General features: G+C 41.9%; 2 protein-coding genes across 2 annotated transcripts; both read left to right on the top strand.

Annotated features, from left to right (window-relative positions):
- The first annotated feature begins 2543 nt into the window (after positions 1–2543).
- LOC136652739 (olfactory receptor 13H1-like) lies at positions 2544–3479 on the top strand. The gene has a single exon (XM_066629660.1). The coding sequence runs from the start codon at positions 2544–2546 to the stop codon at positions 3477–3479; it is 936 nt and encodes a 311-aa protein (XP_066485757.1).
- Positions 3480–9085: 5606 nt separating this feature from the next.
- Positions 9086–10042, top strand: LOC136652740 (olfactory receptor 6B1-like). The gene has a single exon (XM_066629661.1). It carries the CDS (start codon positions 9086–9088, stop codon positions 10040–10042), a length of 957 nt encoding a protein of 318 aa, XP_066485758.1.
- The last annotated feature ends 3120 nt before the right edge of the window (positions 10043–13162 follow it).

Below are 13162 nucleotides of genomic sequence, written 5' to 3' on the forward strand. Positions count from 1 at the left end.
AATCCCTTTTGAAAAAAATGGGCTCCCCCTTGGACCCCTCTACTACTAAGCAGGATTTTCCCCAGTAATCAACAGAAGTTCATTAGTTTGGGAATGCTTGAGAGCTTTCCTGGGGCAAGCTTCCCATTCAGAACCAGGCAAAGGTTGTTTTTTTTTGTTTTTTTGGGGGGGGGGTGTTTCACCTGTAAACTCAGTCACCCCAGTGCAATTAATTTGTGTCCAGTGAAGGGAGGTCAGGAGCACCCTTGTCTCATACCCTCCCCCCACACTCTTCAACTTGTGGGGGTCACAACAAGAGCAAGGATGGGGGACTTCTCAGTGTGGCCAAAGGGAACATGGCTCAGGGAAGGAACATGTTGAAACTTACAGAACCACACATTTTGCACAAACAAATTTCATAAGATTTTATTTATGTGTGAAGAAACAAGCCCCATAAGCACCCCGGATATGTCTATTCTGCATATTGGGGGTGCAAGTACTGGTATGCATGACAGCTTACCCTTCTCTATTCCTGGCTCCTTTTTATATCCTAGAGGAGCAGGGTTAGGACAGGAATCTTTTTATTCCTATCTTTTTACAGGTATAGTTAGGATCCCCACACCCCAAAGGGAAATCCCTTCTTCCAAATGGATGAGACCATTTCTGATAGAAGCCTTTGCCAACCTTAACTGTGACTAACCAAAAACTAACATGTCTGTAGTAAGGCCCTCACATGATGTCATGGCAAATGGAGCAGGCAAAGAGGACAACCCTCAAAGCTTTGAGGTGGGTGGTGGGATGAAATTTTTAGAACTTAGGGGAAACCTATGTCCCATGATGCCCCAGTACATGTACAGAAATAAAATAACCTAAAGTTGCTCATTGGTCAAAAACTGCACCAGGATGTGTGATGTTCTCCCCCATAACTGGTGTGTTGTAGGCATGCTCCAACTTCGCATTGATTGCTTGTCACCCAGAAGGACCTGACATGGTTAGTCCAACATAGCTCCTGGTGTGGAGACTGCTGTAATCAGTGGTGCAGCTAATGATTTTATAGCCTGATGCTGAACTCAAAATGATGCCCCAGAAATGATGTCACAACCAAAAGTGATGTCATGCCCAGGTTTTTAAAAAAGTGAAATTTGGGGGAAAACCTGTCTGCTCCCCCCAGCAGCTCATGGTTAATTGGCAATAATGTTTGATAGAATACAGATATTCCAACATGCTCTGTATCATTGTGTTCTGCAATAAAATTACCTTTCCAATAATATATAACATGATGGTATTATTCGTACATAAACGGTTTTCACAATTTTGGCCACTAGTGTCAAGTTCAGCTTTTTGCCCCCTAAAGCTTGTTGCCCAGTGCAATTGCTACCCCCAATGCCCCCTTAGATATGTTACTAGCTGTAATGGTTGTATGTGAGGTGTCTCTCACCCCACCCCGCTTTTGGAACTGCTTTGTTTGAGACCCAAAGTAAAGCCCTGCTTGATCAAACCTGCAAGAAAGCTCCCCAAGCCCAGGTGAGTTTGATGGCTAATCTGTCTGCTCAGACGCATCCCCTCTCCTCTTTTAGGGGAGAAGAAGAATGCAATTTAGGTTAGCCTTACTGCATTTTTTGTCCCATTTGTGGGACAGTGTTAATTTAGGGTTGCTGATTTGGTTGGTAGGTTGATTTTGCGTAATCTTGGCCCAGTGTGCTGGGGAGAAGAGGCTGTGCAGTGCCCCTCTAAGTGCGCTGGTGTATTGGGTTACATGGCGCACAGTTTGGGAACCACTGAAGTATGCAGTTCTTCATCCATATATGATACATGCCTGCATGCAAGCAGACTTCCAACACTTGAACAGATAATGCTAACAGAGTCTGTCGATGTGGGATAGCTTCAAATAATGAACTAATTATGCACAGTTAATTAACCTCTGGGTAACATGCCAAACATGAATTTCAAAGCGCTAAGTGGTATTGTTTTTTGTTTTCTTTTTTCAACAGACTCTCCTATGCTTATTTATGAGACCATTTGTTTTAACAAAAACACCCTTGGGCAAACCATTTTTTGTCTATACAGAGCACCTACAGAAGAAGGATTTGTTTCATATCTTATACTTTAGGTCATAATAAAATCAGGTAGAGAGTCAAACTCCTTTCCCACTGCACTGAATCCTTTTGGTGAAAATAAAATGAATCCTGTTCTTTTCATTTGGTAAGAACAAGCCTAAATTCGTACACCAAACATATAATATAGTTGAATATATGGCATTTGGTATAGAAAATGATGGAAGGCTGTGTGATTTAAAGATACTGTACATGCTGTACATTGGTTAGACATTGGTTAGACATGCTGTACATTGGTTAGACAATTTCTTTTCCAACAGCTCTGTTCTCCCTGTTGACTGCATTTAATCTTAAATATTCTTTTTCCATGCTATCATTGCCCATATCACGATTTAAGACTATCAGGACAATAATTGGTATATTATCTACAGTTAATTTTTCTTTTCCCAAACACTACATATGAACAAATATGCTTTTTTTGTCCCCATTGCTCTCCACAGACAAACTACTATGAAGGTCTCAGAAGAGATGAACGAGACTGAAATAACTCAGTTTCTCTTCACTGGATTTTCTCACCGACCCACAACAAGGATGGGATTGGCAGCTTTCATGACCATTGTTTATTTGGTGACCATGTTGGGAAATGGACTTATCCTCTTAGTGGTCATAACCGATTCACGGCTCCACAATCCTATGTACTTTTTTCTTTGCATTCTGTCCATCATTGATATCTGTCTTTCTTCCTCATCAGTTCCACAATCCATTGTCAACTGTTTGGTGGACAGACCTGCCTTATCTTTTGGTAGGTGTTACGCTCAAATGTACATTAGCATATACCTTGGATCGACTGAATGTTTCTTGCTGGCAGTCATGGCTTACGATCGGTATATAGCCATCTCCAGTCCACTGCGTTATACAATCATCATGAACTGGAGACTCTGTGTCCTGATGACTGTTGGGTCATGGATAGTAGCCTTCTTACTTGTTATAGTTCCTGGTCTTGCAAACCCAGTCCGATTCTGTGGTCAGAACAAAGTAGATCACTTTGCTTGTGAAGTCACGGCACTCCTGAAGTTGATTTGCTCAGACAACACTGTTAACCAACTGAACATGTATTTTACCAGCACCTTCACAGTCCTCTTTCCCTTCTCTTTCATCCTCTTTTCTTATCTCCGTATAATAGTGGCCATTCTGAGAATCCATTCAGCTGCTGGCAGACTGAAAGCTTTCTCTACATGTGGGTCCCACCTGGCTGTAGTGGTTGCTTTCTATGGAATCTCTATAGCCACATACATCAAACCTCAGTTGAAAGATAGCCATGATAGTGACAAAGCCATGTATGTCATTAATGCAGGAGTGGTACCCATGGTAAACCCTTTAATCTATACTCTGAAAAACCAGGAGGTGAAAGGGGCACTTAAACGACTGATGGAGAAGAAACTGTGAAGCATACATCATCTGCAAATAAAGTGGATTGGTTATTAGGGAAGTGATCAGCTCCTACTTTGTTTCTGATGATTGCAACCATCTTTTGTTGTTCATGGAGACTATACTCAGTTTTCAAAATTCCAGTTTTGGGTTAAGCCAGTTTTGGGCATCTTCATTTTTGAATGCTTTACATACTGGTTATTACAAGAGACGTTTCTTTCCAGTGAGTAAGATTGGATCATAGCCTACCATCTTACTGAACACTATGGGCTTACTTCTGAGTAAAATAAATAACACCATTTTCAAACACCTCTGGATTACTTATGGTAATCTTTGCATAGCTGGGGAAAAAAACAAAAAACCAAAGATGCTCATGGAATTTTTATACCATATCTAATGCAAAACTGAAGCCAGATTTTTGAACATCTCATATACTGTATATTATTGGTGGTAGTTTCTGCCTAGATGGGAGAAAAAACTGGGGGAAGGCAGGAGGGCTGCTGGTGCAAATAGCTGATGAAAATGGCCAAATGTCTGGAGAGCAGTAGCTTCCTGATGCCCTCCCCCAGAGAAGTCAAGTCAATAGTGGGGGAGGATCAAGGGCAGTTTGGGGCAAGGAGAAGGGGAAGATCTCAGTGGCACTAGCAAAATTATCTATCCCCCTTTCCCCATCCCAAAACACCCCAGTAATGATGTTACAACTGGAAATGATGTCATGCCCAGGCTTTGACAAAAGTGAAAATCGGGGGGGGAACCAATCTCCTCCCCCCAGCAACTCGCAGTTAACTGGCAATAATGTTTGATAGAATGCAGATATTCCAACATGGTCTGTTTCATTGCATTCTGCATTTAAATTACCTTTCCAGTGATATATAACATGATAGTATTATTTGTACATTTTCACAATTTTCTCAAGGTTTTCACAATTTTGGTCACTAGTGTCAAGTTCAGCTTGTTGCCCCCCTAAAGCTTGTTACTCGGTGCCATTGCTAACCCCAGCACCCCCTTAGATATGCCGCTGGCTGGAATGGTTGTATGTGAGGTGTCTCCCCCCCACACCCGGCTTTTGGAACTGTTTTATTTGAGACCCAAAGTAAAGCTCTGCTTGACCAAACCTGCAAGAAAGCTCCCCAAGCCCAGGTGAGTTTGATGGCTAATCTGTGCGTTCAGAGGTATCGCCCTGAACCCTCCTTTAGGGGAGAAGAAGAGCGTGATTTAGGTTTCCCTTACTGCATTTTTTGTCCCATTTGTGGGACAGTATTTGTTTAGGGTTACAGATTTGGTTGGTAGGTTGATCTATTCTTAGTTGATAATTCATCCCAAAATGGTTTCTGGGGTGAAAAATTGTTCATTTTGAGATGACAATTCTATTTGTTTAGAAAAAAAAAGTTGTGCTCTTCCTCAGGTGATCATCAATCCTGAAATTATTTCAGAGGTAATAAAATAATTCTGTCATGATCGTTTGCCTCTTCCCAATTCAGTTTCTGCTTTCCCTTTCTTTCTCTATCCTATTCTTAAATTGTTCTTGCTCAGTCCTTTTGCACCCTTAGTTTGGCTGGCGCATGACAGCAGCTATCCAATCCCCACAATACAGGCTTCAGCAACACATGAGAAGGCCACAAGTGGTTTCATGCAGCATGGGAGGAAGGACAATAAGGTGCATGAGCTGCTGGCAGGGATGCTGAGAGCTGGCATTGGGCCTGGGGCAAGATGTTTGATTGCCCCCAGTCCAATTTCCCTACCAACTAGACGTTGCTACATTTTAAAACAAGTTTTAACAGCTGAAACACTGGCCTTCATCTAGGTCAGGGGTGCCCAAACTCCGGCCCTGGGGCCACATGCGGCCCTCAAAGACTCCCAGTCTGACCCATGGGGAGCCCGCAGTGAGCCCTCCAGTAAACCTCTGGCCCTCTGGAGAAATGCTAGAGCCTGTGCTGGCCTGATGCAACTGCTCTCAGCATGATGGCCAATAGTTTGACCTCTTTCATGAGCTGTGGGACAAGGGCTCCTCCACTGCTTGCTGTTTTATATGTGTGATGCAGCAATGGCAACAAAGGAAAGGCTGGCCTTGCTTTCTGCAAGGCCTTTTATAGGCCTTCAGCTATTGTAAGACCTTCATTCATTTAAATATAAGTTCCATCTCTAATATAGTCATTTATGTAAATTTATTCAAATTTGAAATGAAAATTAATTCTTCTTTTTCCCAGCCCGCGACACAGTGTCAGAGAGATGATGTGGCCCTCCTGCCAAAAAGTTTGGACACCCCTGATCTAGGCTGTCTGAAAGACAGTACTCTCCCATACAGGCTTGTGTGAGAGAACCTTCTGCTATCACCACCACCCTCTGAAACTCAGTGCTACTGTGTTCCTTTTCTTTTCCCAAATCAAAGTTCTCCTCAGGTGTTGTCCCTTAAAAGGCCTCTGCCTCCGCTTAGTTCCAGCCCAGCTCCGCTCCCCCACAGGGAGGAGACTCTTGTGTTCCAGGCCAGGCTAAACAAACTCCGGTCACCCTTGTAATTGGGCAACCGGCCTTCTTGTAATAATAATGCAAGGGGATCCATGGACTGGCTTTCATGATCTCTCTCATTACTATGTGATGATTTTGATACAAAGCTAGGTGAAATAAACCTGCCTGACTATTTAAAAATTTTTTCCACTTTTTTTTCCCCTTTTCTCTTCTGTGCTCCAGAGACTTGCTTTCTGCAAGGCCTTTTATAGACCATTGTATAGAAGAGGGAATTCCGGCAGGTGCAGCTTTTTAAACCCTTCCATGCTGAGCTGCACCTGCCCAAATTCCCTCTTCTATACAATGGTGAAAGGTATAGGCATTCTCTCTCATTTTGTAGCTGACTATTGGGGCTTGGGAATTCTGCGAACCAAACTGGGTGACCTACTGCTGGTGCCTAGGAGTTCTGGTCTGAAAGTGTAAGGTGTCACTTCCCCTGTCTGAATTGCACTAATACATGTTGGTACTTATAGAGAAGACCTGGGTTGCATTTCCACTACAGCTTTAATCCACTTTCAGTGCACTTCTATTCCCCTAATGCATTCTGGAGGGACTGTAGTTTCTTAAGTAATCTGAGAGCTGTTAGAGCTATGCTTAAAACCCATTTCTGCCTGGCCCACAGTTGTACACATTTGATCCCTGTTGCATTTATGGGCAGAAATGGCTTACAAACTACAGTTTCCAGATTACAGCTGTACTGGAAATGCAGCCCTGGCTGGGCTGAGGTATTATTATTATTATTATTATTATTATTATTATTATTATTATTATTATTATTATTATTATAAATTTGTTGTGTACTGAATAGTTTGTTTTGTCATGGACTGGGCCTCCTGAAAGCCAAGGCCCAGGGATTTTGCCTTCTGCCCCCTCTCCTCAGGCCTGGCTGCTAGAATAATCCTGATATTGGCAGCCTCCTCAAATCCCCCAATGGACAATTCCCCATATATTGAGATTTCCCCATTATACAACAAGCAACATCTGGCTGTGCTGTGCAGGGACTTAAGGCATACATGAAGAAGACCCCCTTCAAAATATGGCACAGAACACATTTCCACCACTCTTCCCTGATGATCTCAGGAACTTCCAAAACAAATGCTAGCCTGACCATGAAATCAGCAGCTATTTCAAATGAGTCTGTTGAGGGGTCCAAGGATGAGCCTTAATGATAGATCCTCATCCAAGATTCAAGTGGAGTGACCAGCTGGAAAGAAGCAACAATGCACCCCCAAGATCAGGTTCAGCAGTCTTAGATTTGCAAGAAAATCCTCCTGCAAAATTCTTGTTCTTTGTTTGGAAAATTCCATTATTCACTAAGCACGTGCTGGTTGTGGCATCAGGGTCCATCATTCTATCTTATGCAGCTATTCTGCTTTCTATCCAGTTACCTTGTTCATCAGGTTACAAACCTAGGTTAGAGAAAGTGCTGCTAAAAGAAGGAGGGTAGGCTGCTGTTTCTACCAGCATAGGCCAAGCATGCTCTGCTCAACCTATTTGAAATAAACAGGACTGCACAGCAGATGGAGTTGCAACAAAGCTAAGGTAAGAAGGTAGACTAGATCCTTGTGCTCTGCCTCTTTTTGCACAGCTGACTGGCTTCCTAAATACCTCAGTGAATGGGATGGCAGCAGAACATGCAGAAGGGTCATGAAACTTGGTGCCTGGGAAAGCACTAAAGCTTCAGCTAGCCTTGTGTGGGGCCAAAGAAGTACTTTCTGAAGTTTTAATGAGTTCCGTATCACCTGTGATGGGAAAAGAATATGGTCTTCTCTCAGAAGAGCAATTTAAGCGAGATTCTTCTTTAAAGTCTCAAAGGCCTCCCCCCCCCTTTTTCTTTTTTTAAGAAACCCCATTGAGTGAGTTTGTTTTCCCCATTTATAAAGCCTCTTAATGATAAACACATGTTGAGTAATATGCAATATCATGTCTAATGGCAAGACTAAACAGCACCAATAAGGAATTAATGCTGATTCTATTAGACATTCAGGCAAAAGGACAAAGGCTGTAAGTTCTTGCGTCAACAAGACATTCTGCATTTATTTCCGATGATGGCCAAAAGTCATTCTGGTGCAAACGTATTTGACTATTAACAGTAGTTACTTTTATAGTTCAAGATTTCAAGATCATCACAAGCCATGGCTAGGAAACCGATAGCTTTTATCTGCATCACTTTTACAGTGTCTCAAATTTGTCCTATAAGGTACTATATTTAGTAAAATTATCACATGAAACATGCATTCAAAATTGCATTCAAACATTAGGCAAAACAGAAGAAAACAAATTCTGTATTCATTCGTTTGTTCGTTTGTTCATGTGTTTGTTTTCTGCATACATGTACATACATATTTTATATATTTAAATCAAACCACACACAGAGGTGTAGTACTCTGAGGTACGTTTATATTTAAAAAGAACCTTTTTTGTTTCTTTTCAAGTGGTTTCAGATGGGAAAAGAGGACCTGCAGATAGCTATTTGAGCCCTCAGGATTTCTCTTTCTGCATATTTGGGGTGAGTCTATCAGTAATCACAATTTCTCGACATGCTCTTTATAAGTAAGTGATGCTGTGTTTTTCCATTTGCTTATCCGCAGAATTCTTCTGTCTGTTTTTTGCATATTAACTTTTAAATAAGCAGAAATTGTAAGATAGCGATCTCCTACCTACTTTAAAAAAAATGCATTGCTCACCTAGACCAATGAAGCCTTATCAATAACAGTTGGAGATCCTTTAGCACAATCTTACCTATATAGTGATACAGCAGTGTGGGTACCACTACATCCCATGGGGGAGTTAATGCTGCTGATGGTCTCCTTAGTGTAAGGGAACTTTTATCCCCTTGTCCTGTGGTAACCCTAGCAGCTGCTGTGGGTCAACTCAGATCTACACCAGTGAAATTGCTTGCATAAGTCCAAGTTGATCCATGTCAGCAGATCAGGCCCAGGAAGCGGTTGGGATTGGGCATGGACCAGTACACAATTTTGATAGGATTGAGCCGTTAGACACTAAAAGTTTTCTGGAATAAAATTTTTATCTTATTGAATAGGCTTTCAAATGTTTCACCCAAATATCATGATTTTGATACATTACTTTCAATATTACTTTCAATAGCTACAAAGAACATGGCAGAAGGCAATAAAACGTCAATAACCACATTTACTCTTCTGGGCTTTGGAAGTGACTCCAATCTGCAGTTTCCCCTTTTCTTGTCCTTCCTAATGATCTACAATGTAACCATAGCGGGGAACATCATCATCATTGTGCTGGTAATCTCTGACCATCACCTTCACATTCCTATGTACTTCCTCCTTGGAAACCTGTCCTTTTTGGAGACCTGCTACAGTTCAACTCTCCTCCCCAAGGTGTTGGTCAGTTTCCTGACAGGTGATAAAAGCATTTCTGTTGCTGGCTGCCTCACTCAGCTTTATTGGTTTGGCAGCCTGGTTGTTGCTGAATGCTATGTATTGGCAGTAATGTCATATGATCGCTATTTAGCCGTTTGCAAGCCCCTTCAGTATACCACCCTTATGAATGGAAGACTCTGTTTTCAGCTGTCAGCTGGATCCTGGCTATATGGAATTGCCATTATGATTTTAGTCATAAGTTTGATGTCACAACTGAATTTCTGTGGTCCCAATGAAATTGACCATTTCTTTTGTGATTTTGCCCTGGTTGTTAAATTGTCATGCAGTGATCCTACACAAATAATACAGTTGTGCTTCGTATTTTCTGCCATAAATTCGCTCCCTCCCTTTTTATTAACTATGACGTCATATGCCTGCATTATCAGTGCCATCCTAAAAATGTCATCCACCAGTGGGAAAAGAAAGGCTTTCTCCACCTGCTCCTCTCATCTCATCGTAGTTTCATTGTTTTACAGTTCTTTAATTATTGTCTATGTGCTACCCAAAAACAACGAGCTAGGAGAGATGAATAGAATTTTGTCCGTCTTGTACACGGTCTTGACTCCCCTACTCAACCCAATCATCTATAGTCTAAGAAACAAAGAAGTGAAGGGGGCCTTGAAAAGACTTATAAGTAAATACATTTTTATTTCAAAACGTAACAGGCACTTTTGAAATGAAGAAAAAAAATTGCCACCTTGTGAGATTCTTTGTTTATATTGTAGTTGTAGTCAGGAAACATCTTTTGTATTATTTGGGATGTGGGCTGTATTGGGAACGGATGTAGAGTAGTAACTAAGACTTTGACTTGGGAAGTCACAGTTTCAGATCTTGCCTCTTCCTTGTTTTTTATACTTGATGAACTCCAAGTATGAACTAATGAAGGGCGCAATCCTAACCCCTTATGTCAGTACTTTTCAGCACTGGCATAGTGGTGCCAATGGGCTATGTGCTGCATTCTGCAGTTGGGTTTCACTCACAGAGGCCTCCTCAAAGTAAGGGAATGTTTGTTCCCTTACCTCGGAGCTGCATTACCACTGCATTACTTCAGGTTATGATTGCACCCGACGACAAATAAGCACATCTTGTACAGAAGTTAATTAAGCTATACCTTAGGAGAGTTGTTCCCAAACTATTCAGTGCTATGACCCTCCATGTTGGGTCATGACATGATACTCGTGATAGTGCTGCAGTGCCTTATTGATGCCCCAGAGGCCTTTTCCAGGTCGTGTCAGTCTCATGACCCACTCTATTGGCCTTTGCAGGTCTCAGAATGGCCTCAGAAATGACCAGATGTAACTTCCAGTCCAATCGGAAGTTGTGCCTACAAACCATAAGTCACTTCCAGTCACTTCTGTGGGCCATTCTGAGTCCTGTGGAGGCCAATAGAGTGGTTTGCAGGCCTGATACAACCTGGAACCAGTCTCCAGGACCTCCTAATAAGGCATTGCAGCACTACCGAGAGCATCACATTATGCCCAACGTACATGGGGTAGCGACCCACCGCACATGGGCTCATAACCCACAATTTGGGAAATGCTGCCTTAGGATAATTTCATCACTTGCTCTCTTCCACCAGCTCACACCTTTGCCAAAAAAACACTGGGCCACTTCACAGATGAAGGCTTTTGTGTATTCACCAGGGTCATGTTTAAAACATAGTGACAGAATAGGCAAACCCATATTTTGAACAGTCTACACTCTGCACAGTATTGATGGTATCTATGATAACATGCTGTCACAAACAAGCATCCTAATCCTATGGAAATCCCTCTTCAAGAAATGGCAGTGTTCTTTGCATACTGAGGCTGACCTAGATAGCCTTTGGTATCCTCAATTTCCCTGAGAGTGCTGGGTCACATATGACACATAGGATGACCCCTTTTATGTATATTGAAGTCCCGTGATTGTCTAATCTCACCAGGGAAGCAATAGCCAATGTTGATATACACATCATATTGTAGGGCAGTGGTTCCCAAACTTTTTAGCACCAGGGCCCACTTTTTAAAACTACATTGTATCGGGACCCACCTAGGTTTGTCAGACTTATAAAAAAGGAGTTCTAGAAAGGAATTATTTATTTATTTATTTAAGTAATAATAACCAGAAAAAAAGACTCTCAAACATTTATCTCCCTATATTTACACAAGCTTGCAGACTGCAGAAGCTCAGTTTGCAGGGCTGTTAGTGGCTATCTTGCAAACTGCAGCAGGTCTTTGCAAGGTAATTAGCAGCTACAGTATATGGTTTTCAAATAGCCTCAGGGCTTGAGGCAATTAATTATCTGATCTTTCCATCACCCTAAAATCAGGTCCTGACCCACCAGTGGATCCCCACCCACAGTTTGGGATCCACTGGTGTAAGGGAAGTATGAAAGAGGACTCATATTTTTCCGCCAACAAATGCCATCTCTGCTACTGTTAATGAATGAACAATCATTTCCTCATTAACCCATGGAAGCAAACAAAGAAACGTTTTTGCTTCAGCCTTGGTACTATTATAATATTTCCTTCAAGCCCCTGCTCCCATACTGCTCTGTCGTAATCAAACCTCTAGCTGCCACTCCCAATTCCTTTTCCTCACCCATCTGTCTGGGTAAACTAACTTCTGCTCCAATCTGGATTCCATCTTGGATTTAGGTCCTTAGCATCACAAAAGCTCAAGGATGGAATCTAAAGTTAACTGAAGTCATATCCCTGAGCCCATTTGCCCCATAGAGAAACTGAGTTAAAAACAATTTTACCTTTGGCTAAGAGATCCAAACATAGTGAGGCTGGAATTATTTCTCCCCCTAGAATCAAAATAACTGTTCTTATTGCTGCTCCCCTGAGGATTTCCTCCAATTAAGTCATTAACAAAGAAACACAGGACAAAAGCATGCTTCAAAAAATCCATCTGAACTCTTCCAGGTGGGGCTGGGGTGGGAAGCTGACACCTTAAGACCTGATCATTTTTGCCTATGCTTCGTATTTTTGGTTGGACACTCTGGAGTCTGCTGCCCATCAGATTCTGTAGATAATTGAACTGAAGACTTTGAGCTGCTCATGATTTGGCTGCTGATTGTGTTTTCATTCCTGCCTCAGAAGGCCACTATTGATATTGCACTGGGAACTAAATGCCTCTTGGCAAGACCTTTTCAAATCCAGGATGACTATTTCAAGTCAGGGGACTTCAGCATTGGTGGACACCTGCCCGTTGGCAATGACATACTCATAGGCTTTACCTACACAGAATCCCCCAATGAACGTCTACAGTAAGCTTTCACTGGAAGACTTTGGAGTAAATTCTAAATTACACTGATTTCAGTGCTAGTTCTAGTGATATGCATTAGTGATTTCTCTTACATTTGCTATTTCCCAATTCCAAATATGAACCAAGGAGATTAGTGGTGATTGTCTTTCATTTATGGTAACTATCATGGTCTTTGATTTTCTTCTCCAACTTGGATTGGGAAATGTAATTTCTAGGGAAGAAGGGAGCCAATAACATTTTCTTAAAAAGCACAGTTGTCTCTGGCCATTGGCAAGCCTTTTAGGAGCTGATGATATGAATTCCCTGGCATGGGCTTCTTTCCATGCTTTGATGTCAGCTACATTTTCTATTTCTAATGTAACCGCACATTCTCTCTCTCTCTCTCTCTCTCTCTCTCTCTCTCTCTCTCTCTCTCTCTCTCTCTGAGTGTGTGAGTGTGTGAGAGGCTGAAGCAAAAATATGCCCATTTGATTGATAGACATTTGGGTCTAGAAATACTTTATTTTCTTTAATCAAAAGAGGTTTGGATCAGGTCTACTTCAT

The sequence above is a fragment of the Tiliqua scincoides genome, chromosome 5, assembly GCF_035046505.1.
Source record: "Tiliqua scincoides isolate rTilSci1 chromosome 5, rTilSci1.hap2, whole genome shotgun sequence".
Taxonomy (NCBI): domain Eukaryota; kingdom Metazoa; phylum Chordata; class Lepidosauria; order Squamata; family Scincidae; genus Tiliqua; species Tiliqua scincoides.

Bases quoted from the DNA above. Each gene is read 5' to 3' on its own strand.
- LOC136652739 (XM_066629660.1), top strand. From the start codon at position 2,544: ATGAAGGTCTCAGAAGAGATGAACGAGACTGAAATAACTCAGTTTCTC.
- LOC136652740 (XM_066629661.1), top strand. From the start codon at position 9,086: ATGGCAGAAGGCAATAAAACGTCAATAACCACATTTACTCTTCTGGGC.